The 21,168-nt window shown below is 46.2% G+C and overlaps 2 protein-coding genes across 2 annotated transcripts in view; one reads left to right on the forward strand and one right to left on the reverse strand.

Moving 5' to 3' along the window:
* Positions 1 to 726: 726 nt before the first annotated feature.
* Positions 727 to 1,902, reverse strand: PNMA2 (paraneoplastic Ma antigen 2). Its single transcript, XM_012662975.1, has one exon. It carries the CDS (start codon positions 1,900 to 1,902, stop codon positions 808 to 810), a length of 1,095 nt encoding a protein of 364 aa, XP_012518429.1. The 3' UTR covers positions 727 to 807.
* Positions 1,903 to 5,907: 4,005 nt separating this feature from the next.
* DPYSL2 (dihydropyrimidinase-like 2) overlaps positions 5,908 to 21,168 on the forward strand; it is a 96,530-nt gene continuing 81,269 nt past the window's right edge. The window contains exon 1 of the mRNA XM_012662987.1: positions 5,908 to 6,299. Within this exon, the coding sequence (XP_012518441.1) occupies positions 5,946 to 6,299 (354 nt within the window). The 5' untranslated portion in view covers positions 5,908 to 5,945. The remainder of the gene's footprint in view (positions 6,300 to 21,168) is intronic.

Here is a 21,168-nt window from a genome sequence, read left to right on the forward strand (position 1 = left end):
CAGAGATTAGGCCAAGTCATCTGTGTCTTCAGGGCCTGACACAGCACCTAGCTCTGGAACCATCTATCTGACACCTAGCAGAGCGGGGGGAGGAGGAACACTTCCCAGGTAAGAGAAGAAAGAAACCTACAGGCGGAGATGGTCCTGGTCACTGGGTGATGACACGTCTATGTGAGTTATGAACTTATTTACACAAAGGGTTGGTTACCCTTTCACCGGTCTAGGCCATCTGCTCATCTAGACTGGAACTTCCCTGAGGGCCTGGCCCGTTGTGTAGGTTTATATCTGCTTAACCACAGATCTTAGCTGTGGTCTGTAACTCCTCGTACGGTGTCTCACAATGCTAGGTACTCAAGAGAGAATCTGCTGATTGGAGAAAGGAAAATACCTGACAATTCGAACAGCTTCGTTTGTCAAACAGTTACAAAAGATATTTTTTTTCAAATGTCAATTCTTTCTTCTATGGTATGGTAAACTTCGGCTTATTTGGGGGTACTTAAAGGAAACTGGAAGTATAATGTTTTAGATACCTTTAGGGCTTACTGATGTTTGGAATTTAATCTTTTGCTTATTAATAATCTACCAAGGGTCTAAGATCTCCCAAGTATTTTTTTTTTTAGGAAGAAAAATCAAGAATTGGCTAGAACGCCTTGATTTCAGTCTCATATTGAATCAATTAATTCAATTCATTAATATTCAATAATAATTGATTAATATTTCACATTAAAGAAAAACACACTGAGAAGGTCTTAGCCTAGCAGAGTTAATGTTCCCCAGGCTGACCGGGGTCCTACTCCCAGGAGGTCTTTAGTTGTCTCCTTCATTGTCCCAGCGGTCATAGCCAACCTCTTCCTCAGGCTCTTCGATGTTCTCATTCTCGAAGGAGGCCTCTTCCTCCTCCTCTTCCCGTATTACCTTCATTAACTCAAGGAAGCTGGGGGGCGGGCCCTGATCCTTCAGCTCCCTAAGCCGACACCACAGGATCTCGTTCAGGGTGGCCCCCGCCATGACCTGCTCCAGGCGCACCTGGTCGGCTATATTCCTAGGGATGGCCCGTTTCTCCACCGCTCTGCGGAGCAGGGTTTCTAACCGTAACACATAGGCTGACACTTTCTCTCCTTCCTCCTGATACGTCTTCAGATACCTCACCTGGGAGGTCCTGCGGCTCTCCAGGCTCCCGAACACTTGTTTAAACGCCTCCAGACACTCTTCCACGCTGATAGACGGGTTGTCTGCCTGCACTATGTGCATGAGGTCCAGGGCAGGGCCACGCAGACTTTCCATCAACCACCTTTTCTTTTCTGCCTCTGCTACTGGCCACTCTTTGACTATCTCAGTGGCCTGTTCCAACCAGATCTCAAAGGGCTCTTCCTCGGGGGCTGGCACAGCGCTCCCCGAGAACACTCGCAGCTTCCGGTATCGCATGGGTAGCAGGGGCTGAGGGGCATGTGCTATTGCCTGCCCCACCAAATGGGCCAATAGCTCTGGTGATACACAGGGCACTGTGGCTGGAGACACCCCCTCGTGCCCAAGGGCTCGGAACATACCCGAGACTGTCTGCCCCTCTTTTTCTAGAAAGAGGTTCAGTCTTTCAAGAAATTCGGTGTCCTGGTTAGGGGTCTTAAAGATCACTTTCCAGACACCCCCCTTCCCCTGAACCTCACTGGGGATCACTGAGACATCAGTGTCCTCCATAAGCTCCAGTAAAACTGCATTGGCATTCTCCTGCTTCCGGAATATCTTGCCAAGCAGTCGATACCTGCCCAGAGACTTTAACGTCTCCTGAAGGACCTCCTGGATCTCAGCCTCATCGCAGTCCACCGGTATCCCCATGACCATCAGCGACTTCTGCTCATCCACACTCATGATCCTGCACCAGTCCTCCAACAGTGCCAGCGCCATTGTTCCAAGACCTCACTCACCCTAAGTCTATAGGACCAGTCGGTTAGTGGTGCCGATATGCACTTAGGATCAAAAATACCCTCGACGAGCTTCTAAGCTTATCACCCGCCAGTGAATGAGTCCCAGGCTAGGTCACTCCAAGACAGTCTCAAGTTTTCTGGACCAGCGACCCGTGCCTTCCCAGTGGCAAGAACTCAGCACTTCCCAGTATGTCTTTAGACCTGGCCCAAGGTGGGTGGCTTGTGTCTCAGTTCTGCAGTCTGGTTGCTGCTGTCTCTGTCACTGATGCTGGCAGCCACTTGTGCTCACCCTGCTCTGACCGTCTGCCGAGGCACCTGGGACAGCTGCCTTCTGCACAATCTCCTGGTCTCTGATGCTTTGCCTCTCTCCAGTCAGTGGGAAGATGCCTTCCACTCTGGCACCTGGAACTCTTGCAGGGAAGGCTCCTGGCAGGACAGCTTGGAGCCCTAGTGAGACAACGTTCAGTTTTACCACACAGCCCTCCTTCCCAGGAAGTGTCAGCGCTCTAGTTTGGGATGGGACTGGAGACAGCCCGGGGGTCCTGCCTCACACTGTGCTGTGTCTGACCCACTCTGTCACAGCCCTTCTCTGCTTACTGTGACTTTTTTTCTCTCAGGGACCCCACTGAAATCTGGCTTCCCTGCCATGCGCTCATCAGACATGTTGATTAATGTCTGAGCCCCAGCTGTGGACAGGAGTCAAGAACTTTGCCATGTGAAAGATAAAAACAGGAGATGTGGCTAGATACCTGTTCAGGTGTTCTGGAATGTTCCGCAAGAGTCCAGAAGCTTATTTATTCAGCTTCTAGCACAGGAAGATGTCCCCCACCTCCACACAGTGGCATGTCCACATCAGATCCAGTCAAGCCAAGTGCCCTGTTACACATAAATAAATAGTAACATATCTTTATGTTTCACTTATTTGAAAACATGACAGTCCTTCACAGTTCCACTAAATAATATTAAACTGCTTCACTTTTTTGATTAAAAAAATCTAAGAATCACTCAAACATTAAAAATAATTTAATAGGGGTGTATCAATTCGGAAAAAAATCTCAGGGCCAAATAAGTTAAATTTGGAATTACAAATTAATTCTCTTTTGCTATGGGTCTGGTGAAGCTTTGCAAACGCACAACTAGGTGCTATTTTTGCTATGAATGGTAAGTTACTAATAGTTTCTTCTCAGCGCTTGAATGAATGGGTCTTTGGAGAAAAAAGAACAAGGGAGGAAACACACCTGTTAAGGAGCTGGTTCTGGAGGGCCTGTGGGGTTTGGGAAAACGTGAAAAGGGATTATCTCGTAATAGCTTCCAGTTACCTTCGTGGAGTGTGCTGGGGGCTACAACCATTTTCCCCTTGGCTGAAAGTCCCCATCAATCCGAATGGGGTCCCTATGCCACAAATGCCAACCTGTAGGGATATTAGCAGCTGCTGCTGCTGCAGGCTCATCTCCCGAGTCTTCTGGGAGGGTGCCGAAGGCACCAGGGGTGTCCAGGAGGACAAAATGCTGTTTCCCCCCATGCCAGCAGCCCCAGGGATGGAGACTGCCCACTTCTGACTGTTCCCTTCCAAAATATGGTGGAGGTCTTCCTTCCCATTGGAACATTTAGAGGAAACATGGGCTGTATAAAGGCATTGAACGCCCAGGAAGAAACATGTCTAAGCTCTACATAACTGTCATGCTAAAATTAGGCTACTTTTAGATGGCTCTTCCTCCCAAAGGCAATCCCTACCTGCAATGCGGCCTTCAAATAAAAAGATGGCAAGTGAGATGCCCTTGATATATAATAGGGCCTCGGATGGAAATATTGGAATACAGAAAAAAAAAAGTAAGAAACTTATATTTTCTCACATAAAGGGGGCCACAGCACAAGCTGGAAAAGGAGCCAGACTTTGAGGTGGAAGACCCCACTGGAATTGTTGGGTCATTTAACTATAATAAATACCTGATCTCAGGCAATGCATCCGATCTCTCTAAATCTCAGTTTCCTGACCCGGAAAGCCCTGAGGATAAGCATTCATCTCACAGGGCTGCCGTGGGTAGGAAATGATGTAATTCATGTGGAAGCGCTTTATTCAAACGCGAAGCACATCTGATGCTAACTCCAAAAAACTCGCCTGGGATCCTCTCAACACCTGCACGCGTATATCCGTCTTCGTGCTCCCCTTGGTAGCCGGAGATACTTTTCTCAGATTTCAACCTGTAACTGCTTGTCCTCCAAATTTAACTCTATTCATCAAAGTAGCCTTCACAATTGGGGGTGAGGGGGAATATCCGCATTTAATCCTTCCAGGGGCAAGGGCTGACAATGGAACCAAACCCTTGGTCGCACTGCCCTGCATGATGGCCCTGCGCTAAACTGCCTCTCTCGGCCCAAACCCACCCTGGTTACTGAGCATGCCCAGACCGCCCTCCCGAGCCGCCAAAGGATGGGCATCATTTCTGCAGGATTTTGTCACCGTAGAAAGAGAGGCAGAGCTCTAACCCACCAGAGGCAGGGAATGATACGAGCTAAGGACAAGGAAATGGGAATAAGCAATGAAGGACCCTCAGAGATCGCGTTACCTACACAAATGAAAATACCCCCTAGACCCTCGCTAACGCGGTGGCCGTGGCTGAACTACCCACGTACACACCAGGTTCCCACACATCTTTCCCCTGCTTGGCCCCACACAATTCACGGTACTCCCAGCCGGCACCCTCCGCCCAATGAACTTGCGCCCCAGGCCCGCGGCATCTGGCAACCTGGGAAACCTCATGGCTGTGGCGCAGTGCGCAACAGAGGCGCGGGGCGGGGAAAAGTGGGGGACGAGGCGGGGCGCCGCGGGGAAAGGCTGGTGATTTAGGGAGTGGGTTTCAATCTGTTTTTTCTCCTCACCTGTGTGTGTGTGTGTGTGTGTGTGTGTATGGGTAAGATACTAAATCATGACGCTCTCCTGGCCTCTTCTTGGCGCAGTGGCGCAGATACTGCATATGGCGCCCTCGGGCAATATAGCGGGTCTGCACTCTCTTTAAGTCATCGCTTAGGGCTGGGATTTGCTACGCCCCTCTGCATTTCTTCCCGCCATGTTGTGCGACCCCCGTTGCCGCCACCGCCACCACCGTGGGTGCACTAAGCGAGAACCTCCTAGTTTCAGTCTCTGCTCCCCGCAGCCCACCAAGGCGCGTGGGTAAACTGAAGCTTTGGTGTCCCGCGCCTCGGCTGGCCCCCTCTGTCCGCGCTACCTGCGTCACCCCTTGCCCATCCCCAGGGCCGGCCGCCTTCCAGCCCCCGATTGTCCTGGCGCCTGCCAGTTTGTCCCCCTTTCCCCGGCATCTGCTGTTACCAGGGTAAGGAGGCGGGAGCCCCATGCACCGTGCGCACTCGCCCCTGGCCCACCTCCGCAATGCGGTGGGGGAAAGGCGCCCGAGCCGGGCAGGTAGGGGAGAGGGGCGCGGAGGCCAGGGGCTGCGCCCTCCAGTCCTCGCTGCCGCGCACCCTGCCCCATACTCACCCTGGCGCCGAGAGCGGTCAGCGGGCCCTCCGCTCCGCATCCATTAGCGGGTGGTCTGGCCGCTTCACTTCCGGAGCGCGGGGCTCGGGGTGGCGCCGCCCTCCCCTACTTCCCCCTCTCCTCCCCTCCCCTGCTCACCGCTCCCCTCTCCTCCCGGTCCCCCCTCCCGTCGGCTCCCCGGCGCCGCGCCCCGCCCCCGCCCCGCCCGCGCCTCCCCCTCCCCGCGCTGCCGGGAACTGGCAGCCTCTCGGCTCGGCTGCCGCAGCGGCCGCCCTCCCAGACCCAACTTTGCCGCTCGCCCGAGCTCGCGCGGTGGCTGCGGGGGGCGTGGGCAGGGAGGGGAGAAAGCGGGGTCAGGGGGAGGGACCGGGAGGGTGGGTCGCCGGCTCGCCAGCCCTCCTTCCTTTCTGTACACCTTGCGGTAGGCAGAGCGCGGCAGCCGCGGCAGCAGCTAGGGGTCTGTGCACACAGAGAGGGAGACCTAGACGGACGGACGGACGGAGACGACCCTCCCCGAGCCCCGCGCCATGGCCGAGAGAAAGCAATCCGGGAAAGCGGCAGAGGACGAAGAGGTCCCTGCCTTTTTTAAGAACCTGGGCTCGGGCAGCCCCAAGCCTCGGCAGAAATTCTGTGGCATGTTCTGCCCGGTGGAAGGGTCCTCGGAGAACAAGACCATCGACTTCGACTCGCTGTCGGTGGGCCGGGGCTCGGGGCAGGTGGTGGCTCAGCAGCGGGACGTCGCCCACTTGGGCCCGGACCCGCAGCCGCCGTACTCACGGCAGGGCCGTCGCGCCAGCGGGGAGCCATCTGTTGAATCGGCCCGGAAGGTGGAGATCCGGAGGGCCTCGGGCAAGGAAGCCCTGCAGAACATCTACGACCAGGTTGGTATGGGGGTGGGGGGTGGAGACGAAGGACGGGGCGCGGGGATCGCCCCTCCCTCGCCCCCTTACCCCAGCGCGCCCGCCTTCTTGCCCCGCCTTGAATGTCGCCTCCCGCATCTGCACGCGAGCCGCGCCCTGCCCGCCCCTTCCCCGCGCAGGGTGCGGCGAGGCTCGGGCTCGGCGGTGGACGGCTGTGCGCCCACAAAGGCGGCCCGCAGCTCCCCGAGCCTGGGAGGTGGGGGGTGGACGGAAAGGACAGGCCGATCTCCGGCTGGGAGTGGGAGTCGCCTGGGAAGGGGGTGGGCATCGGTTCCATTCTTCTTAAATCCTCCCGGGCGGCTTCGGATTGCAGCTGTGGCTGGGTGCCCCACCCTTTTTTGATGCAGCTCGGAGCGTGCAGGGGAGGGTCTGCGGAAGGCCCGCGGGCTCCCCGGGGGTCGGGAGGGGCGGGGGTTCCGATGGCCGCTCCCCGCCGCACCTCCTCGGGCGCCTTCTGTGCGCACATCTCGAGCTCCGAGGCCAGCACCACGGTCAGCGCCTCCCTGGACCGCCTCGGAGGATCTCACCACCCTTGACTCCTGTTCGCAGCTTGAGAAGAGCGAGGGAGGCCTTGGAGTCACCCGAGGAAACCAGGACGCTCCTAAATAGCCCATGTGGAGAACAAAGTTCCGCTAAGTGTCTCGGCAAGGGCTCCCCAGAGCGCTCCCCCTGCCGCTATGTGGGAGACGCTTTGGGAATGGGGTCTAAGTGGATTGTGTTCAAAGGGTAAGAGGGACAAGGGGGGGAAAGCCCCTCACATTTAATCAAAGAAGATTAAACCCCCTATACTGTGTTCATGGGGAAACAAAGAGGGCCCATTTGGTTAACCTTAACCTTAATTTTAGAAAATGTTTGTCACCGTCTGGGAAATACGAGCAGCGGGCATTAGTGTCTTCTCACTCCACGATTTTTTTCTTTATCTGGGTGACTCTTATCTTGGTGCAATTTTTTTCACATCCTAAATTTCTCTACTGATAATTTTACAGTGCACAATGTTTTCACACTTGTTTGTGATTTCTCTCCCCCGCCCACTGGTGAAGATGAAAAATCAATCAATGAATGATTATTTATTGACTATCTATTGTGTGCTTTGCCTTTAGGGCAGGGGAAGGTTAGTTATAAAAAGTTCAAGAGGTTACTTCTTTTCAAAGGGCTTCCAGAGTAGTGGGAGTGGTCTATACATACTCACTGAGGGCTCCCGGAAGCATTTATTGGACATTCGGGTTACGGAAGCATTTATTCGACATTCGGGTTACGTGCTTGCGTTGACAGCGTTAGAAAACAATTAAGAGTTGGTGATAACGGTGGGGACATGATGTGACTTTTTTGATGTAGTATGCATCACAGGGCAGTTTTGCAGCTTTTGACTTTCACAGGACCAACTAGGAAAAATAAACCCATTTGCTGTCATTTTCAAAAGGTGAGACAACTAAGTACTTAATTTATACCCACTCTCCCAGCCCTGTACTCTAATTTATTCCTATAGGGGAGTGTCCCATATCCATGTTTCACTAGGAGGCAACAAGAACAACCTCAATCCAAAAAACTAGCTTTGTTCCAAGTGATCAGACAATTGAAGTAAAAGTTTCTAATGATGCAACTTATCCCAAAAGCTGGGTGTGAAATACTCCCCTATGTGAATACATCGGGTGAGGACCAAGATCGTTTAGCATTGTGGTTGAGTGAGCAGCTTCATGTGTGGCAAGTTGTGCTGGTAATTCTAATGTCCTCGAGGGAGCAGAAAAACAACTGGGGAATAAAAAAGGGATGGTGTAAAAAATGGCAGATCAGGGACGAGGGTTGATAATGGCCATCCTATCATGCTGGCAGTGAATTTAAACTCAAGTCTGAAAGACGTACTTTCACTGGGTTAAATAACACATCTCTGTTCTTGTCCATTTAGAAGCTTAGATGTCTGATCATTGGAGCTACTTGTTTGAACACTCCCTAAATTTAATAGAAATTTTAAATTGTAAACCTAGGGCACATGGAAGGGGAGATTTGAAAAGCAAAATGCCCAACCAAACCCAACAAAACAAGACAGTTTCAGCCTCTGCAGTCCACATAGCCTCAGTTGCTTAGTTGTTCTGGTGTGCCTTTCTGCAGAGCCCCCTGAATTTTCATGTTTAATCTGGGCTTATCACATAAGGTTTGTTCTGTGAGATTTTGTCATTTCTGACTTAAGAGCATTTGCCTGGATTGGTGCTTACAATGTTTGGATATTTCGTGTCTATACAAGAGGGAAAAGGCACTGAGTGTACATGTGTATATAACAATGCTGATTTCCAAAAGTGCAATGGGGGCCACCATTTTGACTGAATTGAGAAGTCACTACTTAGTTTTCAGCTACTGAGCTGAGTGACTGGCAGCATCTCTGTGCATTCCTATCAGAAGCCCTGACACAGAGGGAGGTGGGGGAGAAGAGAGCGAGTGGGTTCCAGGACCCCTGACTCATACCCTCCCTTCTCCCTGGCCTCTGTACTTACACATGTTGTTAACGTATGGCCAGGAGTGGCTTTGCTCACCTGTTGCACTAGGAGTCCTGCTGTTCCTCTAGCAAAGTTTTGGGAAGGGAACGAACAGGCTTCCTTAGCCCAGATGCCACATGGCCCGTGGGTGATGCGGGAGATTGAGTGCATGCCTTTGCACTGACTAAATGAGATGTGCCACAGAGTGTGAGCAGGTCAGCACCAGAAAGCTGGGTGTGGCTTGACCTGGGATGTCAGGTTTTGGGGAAGGGAGAGAGCCAGTGTTGTGGATGTGCATGAGGAAGGCTTCTATCACATTCCTCTCTTTTCTCTACGAGTCCGCTTTGGGCTGCAGTGAGGTTCCCTTGACCACCTGTGAAGGACTCTGAGCCTCCTGAAATAGATGCAGAAGGGCCACTCTGCTGGCCTAATTCTTCCCCGCCAGTGCCCCTGGGTCCCTCAGCCTCCTCCATGCCACCCCAGACATGGTTTAGCCAGAACCAGCAGCACAGCCAGGGATACTGGATCATGAGCATGCCTTCCAAAGGGCTTCCAGGCCCTTCTCCCAGCAGCAACACACCCTGCACAGGCCAGAGTGATTGGGAGTGATTCTCCTCTTCTCCAGGGCAGGTGCCAGTGAGTGCATGATGCAGAGTGCTGCTGAACTTGGCGACATCACCGAGTCTGTGAAATGCCTTCTGATGTTCCCTTCCGTCTGTGTCCCCATCCCCTCTCCCCATGTTGAGTGTCTTCCAGCCCTGGGTACCCCGTGCTCTGCTGCCTCCTTACTGTCCAACGCCATCCCTACCCAACCCCACAGGATGCCCCTTCTAGACTCGCTTCCTCCAAAGGGCAACAGGCTCTAAAATCACTCTTCCCCTCTTTGACCTCCCTTCTCCCATTCAGAATTCCTTGTGTTAATCTTAGTTTTATAGAAACATCGCAGTGATTAAAGTTATCTACCTCTCTATGAATGACTGATACCCAGTTGTCTCTGGGAACACCTGTTTGGTAGTAGACTAGCCTGTTGAACGAAACGAAATGAATGTCTAGTTAGCGGGATATGTAGTGGAGATTTGGCTGGGAGCCTAGAACCAGGCTTTAGAGGTTGATACATTTGAAACTTTAGAGGTCATATTGGTTCAAAAGAGGAAATACAAATATGATCATTTGTGTGTTCAGGATCCCAAAACACCTAAGACCCACCTGGGATGAGATGGGCTTCCCCAGCCTGAGGCCTTAGGCCTGAGTAGAGGAAAACTCTCACCAGCTAAATAGTTTTTATCATCTTTCCCCATGTAGCTTAAGGATGGAGAGGAGAATTGCTGTCATTGAACCACCAGTGACAACATCTGGCTAAGACCTTTGCATAACTGCATATGTCACGCTGCATAGTTCACAAACTCATGGTTCTGTGCCATGGGACTCGGGGCTGGGAAACACAGGCCAGGCATTCTTAGGGGTTGTTTGGTGCAAGTGTCCCTGTCTACTTTCTTAAGAAGGAAGAGAAAGTCAGAATTGATCATGGATTCAAATGAATGCTTCCATTAAATGTCAGAGCTTGAAGAGACCTAATGATTGTTTCATTGCCTTATTCTAGAAGTGAACGAAGCAATGCCCAGAACAGTGCTTCGTCCCTGGGAACCCAGGTCACAGTCCTAACACTGGGACAGAGGTCTCTTGCTCTCAGTCCACTGCCACTGCAGTCCTGTACCAGGAAAGCCCACTTATTTATGTAGCATTTATGTAACTCTAGAATGTGCTTTTACATTCTGGATAATACATTTGAGAATGCTTAGAATATATTATTTTAAAACCTTGCTCCAATGCCCTCTGATATAGGCGTTATTCCCTTTTCTGTAAATAAGGAAACTGAGATTTAGTGATATTTACTGACCTAATTCCAAGGGTCTTGCTATTTAGTAAGTGTGTGAACTAGAATTTGAACGAAGATTTCCTAACCCATTCCCATATTTCTTCTGACAAATTCCATGCCTCTCAGTTCTACTGTCAGAGATATGCAGTAAACAAAAAAATACAATTTAGTTTTACAGGCAAAATATTTCATATCCCATTAAACTCCCTATTTTCTATGGGTTAAGCCCTCTGCTAAAATGCTTTGTATGCACTATCTTATTAATCCTAAAATGACTCGGTAAAGTAGGTACTACTGTCGTCCTTATTTTGCAAAAGAAACATCTGAAAGTAAAAGAAACTTGTACAGCAACTTGCTAATGAAAAGCCAGAAGCAGGATTTGAACTCAGGACTTGTGACTAGAAAGCCTCTTAATCATTATATTGCTTTGTATATTAATTTTTTTTCTCATTTTATCTCCAGAGAACTAGCTCTTGCAAAAAAAGTTTGGAGTGCCTGCTTTGTTTTTTTTTTTTTTTTTTTTTTCAGCATATTATAGGGGTACAGATGTTTAGGTTACGTATGTTGCCCTTGCCTCCCCCTCCCCCCCAAGTCCAAGTTTCAAGCGTGCCCATCCCTTGGATGGTGCGCATTGATGCAAATACCCGTCCCCTCCTCCCCCCCTCCCCCCTGCCCAACATCCAATAGATGTTATTCTTATATGTACACTTATGTGTTGATCAGTTAATACCAATTTGATGGTGAGTACATGTGGTGCTTGTTTTTCTATTCTTGGGATACTTCACTTAGTAGAATGCTTTCCAACTCTATCCAGGAGTATACAAGAAGTGCTATATCACCATTGGTTTTTTTTTTTTTTTTTTGAGACAGAGTCTCACTCTTTTGCCTGGGCTAGAGTGAGTGCCATGGCGTCAGCCTAGCTCACAGCAACCTCAAACTCCCAGGCTCAAGCGATCCTCCTGCCTCAGCCTCCCGAGTAGCTGGGACTACAGGCATGTGCCACCATGCCCGGCTAATTTTTTCTATATATTTTTAGTTGTGCAATTAATTTCTTTCTATTTTTAGTAGAGACGGGCTCTCGCTCTTGCTCAGGCTGGTTTCGAACTCCTGAGCTCAAACAATCCGCCCGCCTTGGCCTCCCAGAGAGCTAGGATTACAGGCAGGCGTGAGCCACCACGCCTGGCCTCACCATTGTTTCTTAAAGCTGAATAGTACTCCATGGTATACATATACTGTTTTTTGTTTTTTTGCAATGTAGTCTTTGACGCCATTTATATATAAAATGGATTGCTGATTTGTCTTTGTGCATGTGCCCTAAACTGCTAATGTTCTATCCATCATTTTTTTTTTTAAAACACAAGAAATGTCTTCACATATTACTAGGACACAAGCCAACTCGGACAGTATGAACGACATGCTTTTCTAAGATTAGAGCAATGTGATGACAATGTGATTTTTCTACTTGATATAAATCATTGTTCTAGTCAGTCAAGCTGTTACAACAAATTAACATAGATGGGGTGGCTTAAACAACAAACATTTCTCGCTCACAGTTCTGGAGGCTGGGAAGTCCAAGATCAAGATGTTGGCAGATCCGGTGCCTGGGGAGGGCCCACTCTCTGATTTCCAGATGGCCGTCTTCTTGCTGTGTTCTCACATGGTGGAAGGGGTGAGGGAGCTCCCCGAGGTCTCTTTTATAAGGGCATGAATCCCATTCATGGGGACTTTACCCTCTTGACTTAATCACTTCTCAAAGGCCCCACCTCCTAATACCATCCCACTGAGGGGTTAGGGTTTCCACATATGAATTTTGGAGGGGAGGATACAAGCGTGCAGTCCATAACAATAATGAACTACAAGCAAATAAAACTAACGAGGGAGTCAACAATAAAAGCATTGGCAGATGGAGCTGATGGACACTTCAGTTTAGTTGGTGGTAGCCCCTGGTAAATCCTAGTAGCTTAGGTCAAAAGCTGCACACAAAAAAGGTCTTGTGTGCAAGTGCTTGGTCTTGAAGGTGGTTTGGCTTTGTTTCTGAGCACACAGAAACAGCTTGCATGGGCTCTGATTCGGAGGGAGCTCTGCAGGAAGGACTGAGTGGGGATTTGGGAGGCCTGGCTCTGCCATGCACTAGCTGTGTGACTTGCACAGTCATCTGACCTTGGCTGTCATGTGGCCGGCCTGGGAATCTGTAAGGCTCCTTCTATCCATTTCCTCTAGAGACTCTGAAAGAAAATTAGCCTGTTCCTGGCTCTTTGTCTTCTTTTTTTTTTTTTTTTTGTCTTCTTCTTCTTTTCTCTTTAATTGAAGCAACATTCACATAACAACAAATTTTCATTTCAACAATTTTGAAGTGTCCAATTCAATGGCTTTTAGTACATTTGCAGTGTTGTGTAACCGTCACCACTGTCCGATTCTAGAACGTTTTCATCACCCCCAAAAGAAACCTTGTACCCATTAAGGAGTCACTTCCCGTTACTCCTCACCCCCAGCCCCTGGTAACCACGAATCAGCTTTTTGTATCCGTGGATTTGCCTATTCTAGATATTTCATGTACATGGAACCATATAATATGTGGCCTTTTGTTTCTGGTTTCCTTGGCGTAATGTTTACACGATTCATCCACCTTGTAGCAGGTATCAGTGCTTCCTTTTTTTTTTTTTTAATGGCCAAGTCATATTCCATTGTTTTGTGTATATCACATTCATTAGTTTTTATATTCTTCAGTTGATGGACATTTGTGTCGTTTCCACCTTTTGGCTATTATGAGTAACACTGCTGTTAACATTCTTTTTATGAGTTTTTGTTTAAACATATGTTTTTCATTTTCTTGTATAGTAGAATTGCTGGGTCATATGATAATTCTATGTTTAGCTTTTTGAGGAACTGCCAAGCTCTTTCCCACAGTGGCTGCACCATTTTACATTCCTACCAGCAATATTTGAGGGTTCCAATTTCTGCACATCTTCCCCAACCCTTGTTATTTTCCTCGTTTTGATTATAGCCATCTGAGTGGGTGTGAATTGGTATTTTATTGTGGTTTTAATTTGCACCCCTAACAACTAATGATGTCGATCATCTTTTCATGTGCATATCGGCCATTTGTGTACCTTCTTTGGAGAAATGTCCATTCAAATCTTTGCCCCCTTCTTTTTAGCTGGTTATTTGTCTTGTTGTTGAGTTCTATGAATTCTTTTTGTATTCTGAATACTCGTCCCTTTTCAGATGTATGGTTTGTAAATATTTCCTCCCATTCCGTGGATGGTCTTTTCACTTTCTTGATAGTGTCCTTTGATGCACAAACGTTTTTTTGATTTTGATGAAGCCCAATTTATCTATCTTTCCTTTTGTTGCTTGTGCTTCTGGTGTTACATTGTCATTGGCTGTTCTTAAAACTGCTGGATCAACCGGAATCTAGCAAGGGAGTTCGAGGAACTCATTTCCTAGAATCATATTCATGTAACTAAGTCCTTGGGGAGCTTTGAAATTCATTTGGAATAGCATTTGTGTTTTGTGCACTGAATAAGCCTGATCATTCTGTCTCATGATCCTGTTCATATAAAGAAAATTCTTTCTTTATGTATGCACATATATATGCACACAAACATATGTGTCTATATATATATATATTTTTTAAATAAAATTAAAAATTTACTTTTCAAACCAGCAATTTGAGAGTGACAGGGATGAGGGAGGCAGCAGCCAACAAGCTGAATTAATTAATTAATTAATTAATTAATTTGACAGAGTCTCACTCCGTTGTTCTGGGTAGAGTGCAGTGGCTTCATCATAGCTCACAGCAACCTCAAACTCCTGGGCTCAAGTGATCCCCCTACCTCAGTCTCCTGAGTAGCTAGGACTACAAGCGCCTGCCACCATTCCCGACTAATTTTTTCTATTTTTGGTAGCGACAGGGTCTCGCTCTTGCTCAGACTGGTCTTGAACTCCTGACCTCAAGCGATCCTCCCACCTCAGCCTTCCAGAGTGCTGGGATTACAGGTGTGAGCAACTGCGCCGGGCCAACAAGCTGAATTTAAAGTGAATGCATTTGGGAAACTAATTGAATTCAATCTTTTTAATTGTGATAAAATACCCATAACAAAATTTACTATCATAAGAATTTTAAGGGTACAGTTTAGTAGTGTTAAGTATGTTTACAGTGTTGTGCTACCAATCTCCAGAACTCTTTTCATCTTTCAGAACTGAAACTCTGTACCCATTAAACAACCACTCCCCATTCTCCTCTCCCCCTAAGCCTCAGCAACTACCACTCTACTTTCTGTCTGTATGAATTTGACTACGTTGGGTACCTCATATAAGTGGAATCATAAAGTATGTGTCTTTTTTTTGACTAGTTTATTTCTCTTAGCATAATGTCCTCAAGGTTCATCCATGTTGTAGCGTGAGTCAGAATTTCCTTTACTGAATGATATTTCAGGGTATTTATAGACCACATTTTGTTTATTCATTCATCCATCCATAGATACTTCCACCTTTTGGCTATTGCGAATAATGCTGCTATGCATCTGGGTATGCAAATATCTACTTGAGACCCTGCTTTCAAGTCATTTGAGTATATAGCCAGAAGTGGAATTGCTGGATACTATGGTAATTCTGTGTTTAACTTTTTGAGGAATCACCGTAGTATTTTTTTATAGTGACTGCACTATCTTGCATCCCCGTCAACAGTGCACAAGGGTTCCAATTTCTCCACATCCTCGCCTACTCTAGTTATTTTGTTTTGTTTTGTTTTAATAGTAGCCATCCTAATGGATGTGAAGTGGTATCTCCTTGTGGTTTTGATTTGCATTTCCCAATGATTAGTCATGTTGAACATCTTTTCATTTGCTCTTTGACCATTTGTGTATCTCTTCTGGAGAAATGTCTGTTCAAGTTAAATTGGGTTGTTTGTATGTTTTTATTGTTGAGTTGTAGGTCTTTATTTATGCTGGATATTAACCCCTTAGCAGATATATAATTTGCAAATATTTTCTCCCCTTCCATAGGTTGCCTTTTCACTTGTGTCCTTTGATACACAGAAATTTTGAATTCATTTTTATTTTGTTCTGTTTTTTAGGAACAACAGGACAAAAATACCGTGTTTATTGTAGATAGCATCAATAAGCAAATTTTTAAAAAGAAAGAAATCATTGATAATATTACTACCTAGAAATAAACACTGATATAGCATTTTGGTTGTGTTATATTTTCTAATATTTATACTCCCACCAAAAATAAATTGGAATTACTGTTTTCAGTGTTCCTGACTCACTGGATATTATAGTTCTTAGAGCTATTTCCCAAATTTATAGGTGAAATGTGGTGTCCTGCTATTTGCCTATTTTCCTGTGTGTATTCATATTTTAAATATCAATTTGTAAAAATTATATATTGAAAATTTATCCATTTTAATGTTATGTGTTACTCACCTTTTCTTAGTTTGCCTCTAATTTTTTAATGACTTATTTTTTTAACATCCAAATTTAAATTTTACATAGCTGTCTATTTATCTTTTCTGACATGTTTTCTGCCTTTATTGACATTCTGAGTTCAGTATTGTGTAACTATTTACCTATATTTTCTCCTAAAACCTTTTTGGATTTCATGTTTACTTACATTTTAATCTGGTAATTAAGTTTTGCCTTTAACTTGAAGTAAGATATAACTTAATTTTCCAAATAGCCACATTTTCTAATGGCATTTAGAAATTATATAATTGATGTTTTTCCTATTTCTAAAAAATATGCTTAACTTTTATATGCCTGGATCTGTTTTTTGGCTTTCTATTGTGTTTCATTGATTTGGTGGATCAATGCTGCTTTACTTACTGTAGCTTTTTAATGGCTGCACTTTTCATTTTCCCCACCATTCAAAGGCATTTTCTGTTAAAGATATTTACAATTATAAAAACCTAATATGATTTTTGCCAGAATTATTTTAAATATATATATTGAATTATTATGAGACATACTTATTTTTAAGATAGACAGCTTTTCTACCTATGTTTTTGTCTTGCCACTTATCTCAGGTATTATGTTTTATTCCTGTGAAATTTCGTGTTAGATTTATTACCAGATGTTTTGTTGGTATTGTGAATGAGAAATTTCTCCATTTTACTTTGTATAATAGTTTATATTCTGGGAGACCCTGGTCTGAGGTTTTTTGTTTTTTTTTTTGAGACAGGGTCTCACTCTGTTGCCTGCGCTAGAGTGCAGTGGTGTCATCATAGCTCACTGCAACCTCAAATTTCTGGGCTCAAGCGATCCTCCTGCCTCAGCCTCCCAAGTAGCTGGGACTACAGACCCAGCTAATTTTGAAAAAACTTTTTGTAGAGACGGGGTCTCCCTATGTTGCTCAGGCTGGTCTCAAACTCCTGGCCTCAAGTGATCCTCCCACCTCGGCCTCCCAACATGCTGGGATTACAGGTGTGAGCCGCTGTTCCTGGCCTAGGGTTTTATATTAATTAGCAATAGGTCACCTTATTAAGTTCACTCTTGATTTTAATAGTTTTCCATTGATGCTCTTTGGATGGTTTGATTATCTGTGGCTAATAATACTCTTGTGCACTTTTTGCCGATGCTTTTATTCATTATTTCTTTTCCTAGTCTGGTTATGTTGGCTAAAATTTCTAGAACCATTATGTAATATTAGGGTTCCCAGTTTGATTCCTGACTTTAATGAGAAGGCCTCTACTCTTCCATCACTGTTTGCAAGAGATACTCTCTATCATGTTAAGGAATCACCTTTTAATTCCTACTTGAGCCTATTGTCAGTGTCCTTCAGCCAGTGACCACCAGTAACACACCTGTATTTGAACCAGTTCGGTTTATGACTTGCTGCAGTGAGGGAGAATATAACACCATGGGGAACCATGGGGTGTCTCTGTAGGAAGGTGTTAGAGAAAGTTTTGGGCTTTGGTTGGGTGATTTTGGGGGGTCCAAGAAAGCGAGGTTTCCCTCTGGATGGGGTGCTGTGAGGAAGTGGGAACCATTCTATGACTGGGTGTCTCAGTACATCTTTATAGTATGGCAGACTGGACTCAGGCCAGAGCTGTAATTGATAAAGAAGCAGTGGTCTCGCATCTTAGTTAGGATGAGGGAGTCTGGCATTTTGTGGCTTGAGAAATGTTCATATGTTATTAGACATGACAAGGGAATGGTCTTGTTTTTGCCCTGGTCCATTTTGGACAAGAGTGGCCTTGTCTGATGCTGATGTTCTGTGAACATTCAGCTCTTACTGCCAGTGGCTGATCAGCCCTGGGGAATTTTTTTGTTTCTTAATATCCTATCATATTTCCGTTTCTGTTTTGGAGATATCATCCTACCCTCTACTGAAGATGCCAAATAGTTTCTTAAAAGTTATTTTTTTAAGGGTGGTATCTCCTATTGCTTGCTCTGTAGTAATTTTTTATAAGTTCAGTATATTTTTCTTTCTCTTTATCTTTTCTTTTTTTTCTTTTTTTGAGACAGAGTCTCACTCTGTCACCCTGGGTATGAGGCGGTGGCATCATCATGCTCACTGCAACCTCAAACTCCCAGATTCAAGCGATCCTCCTGCCTCAGCCTCCCGAGTAGCTGGGACTACAGGCGCGTGCCATGATGCCTGGCTAATTTTTCTATTTTTTAGTAGAGATGGGATCTCGCTCTTGCTCAGGCTGTTCTTTAACTCCTGAGCTCAAGCGATCTTCCCACCTCGGCCTCCCAGAGTGCTGGGATTACAGGTGTGAGCCACCGCTCCTGGCCTGTATTTATCTTCAATTCAGGTGAAATCCCTTCAGAATCCTTGTCTTCAGCACAGGAGTGTGTGGATTGTCCTGTCTTTGGCCCCTATCCCGATGACATGTACCAGTCAGTTCAAGCACCAGCTTCTTGTCCAAGTTCCATTCTCTGTTGCGGTAGGTTCAGATTTTGGCTTTATACACCCCAGTCACGTTTCAAGAATAAATCTGGGGAACAACTTAAGGGTTGCCAATTTTTTTATGTTGCCAAATAAGGACACTTAAAAAATTACCATTTAGTATCATCTCATAAAATAAAGGACATTTTAGCACCAAAACCATAAAGGAAAATTAACCCCAGCATTTAAAAATATGCATAAATTGAGCTTTATGAAAAGTTAAATGTATTGTCCTTCCTTCTCTCATTTTGACCCAGATTTGCGAACACTTTACCTCAGGCAGCCTGGCGTCAGCTGCCGGGTCAGCTTTGGTTGAGGGGCCCCTCTCACCCCCCCTTGCTCCCCCCTCATCCCTTTTCCTGCACGATCCCTTTGCAGGAGCTACGATCTCTGATGAATAGAGACACGGTCCCTTACAGACCAGCATGGGCGATTGTTTCAAAACGTACCTGGGATTTGTTTTAATCAGATGTGGGAAGGCACACAGGTATGGAAATGACTGTCATGGAGGGAAAAGTTCATACTCACAGATCCTGGAAACAGCAGGCACCACACGCCGTGCAGGGACACAGGGGGAAGCACCAAGTCTGTCAGGGGACAAAGGGAGCGAAGGGAAAATGTGGACAGAGGAGCTTGTATTGCGGTTTCTGGGCAGGCATAGGAGAGGCAGTGTAAACGGGTTTAGGATCGCCAGTTTGGATAATTTTGGTGAGCCCCGGGGCATAGAGCTGTCCCTAGTTGTCTGCTACCATCCCTGGGCTGATTAGGGCAGGCAGGTAGTGGCCCCGAATTTAAGAGCTTCCTAAAGGAGGAGGTTGGAGATGTGGGTTCCAGATGGGTTGGTTCGCACATGAAAGTCGTGCCCAGGACAGTCCTTTTACTATCTAGGAATTGGGTAGCCCTGGGAAGGGCATTCTTTTTAGGGTCAGCAGCCCAGATGTCAAAGCATCAGAAAAACAAAATAAAAAGGTGTGAATCATATGGCAATACTAGCTGGCCGTAGTAAACCTAAGATTATTACAAGATTCTGGGCCTGGTATCTGTTGGTCTAAGTTTTACAGAACTATTGACACTTTTAGAGTTTAATGATCTTCATTACTATTTTAGTTGGAATGTCTCTGGAGCCAAATTGCTTTTTAAATCATAAATCCATAATCTTACTTTTTAAAAACTTGATGTATGTTCAGAGTTATAGTCACATCACTAAAAGCAATGGAGCCAAACCTGTCCATTAAACTGCTGAATTTTTAAATTAAATTTTTTTTTTTTTTTTTGCAAATGAACTAAATTTCTTACAGGGCATAAGATTATGCCAAAGCTGGTAGTGAAGTCAAGATGGCTAGAAATAAAATCAACTAAAAACAAAACTATCATCTACACTCTGCTCACTAAAATCTCCTCCAACTTCAGTGACAGAATAGCAAAAACAGAATTTCCAGGTAGGATCAGCGTTGCCTCACCTGCCCACCAGTTCATCCAGAAACCGTGGGCGCTGTTATCACTGCATTGTCTGAGCTGTCTTAGCTTGATGACAGTACATCAGCAGAAGTATATCCTTGTGATGTTACTTCTTGTAGTAACCTTTAATTGGTCTGTGGTATTTTTGGTCGCATCCTAATTGGGTGCAGACTCTGAAATTATCATGGAGCGTTCAGGAATGGAGCCCTTCATGGAATTATCTGGGTTTAGAACCATATGGAGCGATGTGGAGACATTCTACAAACTTCTCAGGCCCAATAGGGCTCTGTACTGTCTCTAGGACCCTTTAATATGTAACATTCTCACCAGTTGCTTCTTTATCCTTTCTCCTAGCCATGTGGTTGGGTAAGAAGATGGACTTCTGTCCAATATTGTGTTTCAACCTTAATTCTTGAGATTTCCTTGAACGTCCCTGGAGAATCTAATGTGCAAAAGATTAGGAGGAGTTGAACAAGCTATAGCGAGTTTCTGTGTTAGACCGGTTGGCGGCTTTAGCAATCACCTATTTCTTTTCGATCTGCTTCCTCAAAATGGGCATCAAAATAATGACTTCATGGGTTATTGTGAAGACTGAGTGCTGAATGTGAAATGCTTGGTCCGAGGAGGGGCTCAGTCACCGCAGCTGTTAGTGTTGTGGAAGGAGGAGGTGATGGGCGTGTGTAAGTGATCTGGCACCATTGGATGAGGGCCTCACACAGGTAGGGAAGCATGGCTGTGTTGTGAGGTGGGAAGGGTTTATTCTCTTGTATTAATAATTTATGACTACAAACTACGAATGGACATTCAACGCTTTCCAGTACAAAGACACTTTACATCGTCTCCTTTCCACTCAAGTCTTACACGCTCTTCCCATCCGCCTTCTCTCAGTGGACGACTTCACTTATTCATGGAGTTGGGGCACAAAGAGGGACCCACTTGTCTTTTTACCACTGAACTTATCACCTCCAGTGCGGGTACTGCCTTCCTCTTCCTTTCTGTTGCCCACAGCAGAAGAAAAGTCCCTGCTCTGCCCACGGCCATTTTGTCCCCTTATGCCCTGAGAACTGTCCCTTCCTGCCTCCTGAAAACATCCGCCCCCGTCATTGCTGTCTCCTGGCTCATTGCTACCATC

This window comes from Propithecus coquereli, unplaced genomic scaffold, assembly GCF_000956105.1.
Source record: "Propithecus coquereli isolate 6110/MARCELLA unplaced genomic scaffold, Pcoq_1.0 Scaffold79, whole genome shotgun sequence".
In the NCBI taxonomy this organism is placed as follows: domain Eukaryota; kingdom Metazoa; phylum Chordata; class Mammalia; order Primates; family Indriidae; genus Propithecus; species Propithecus coquereli.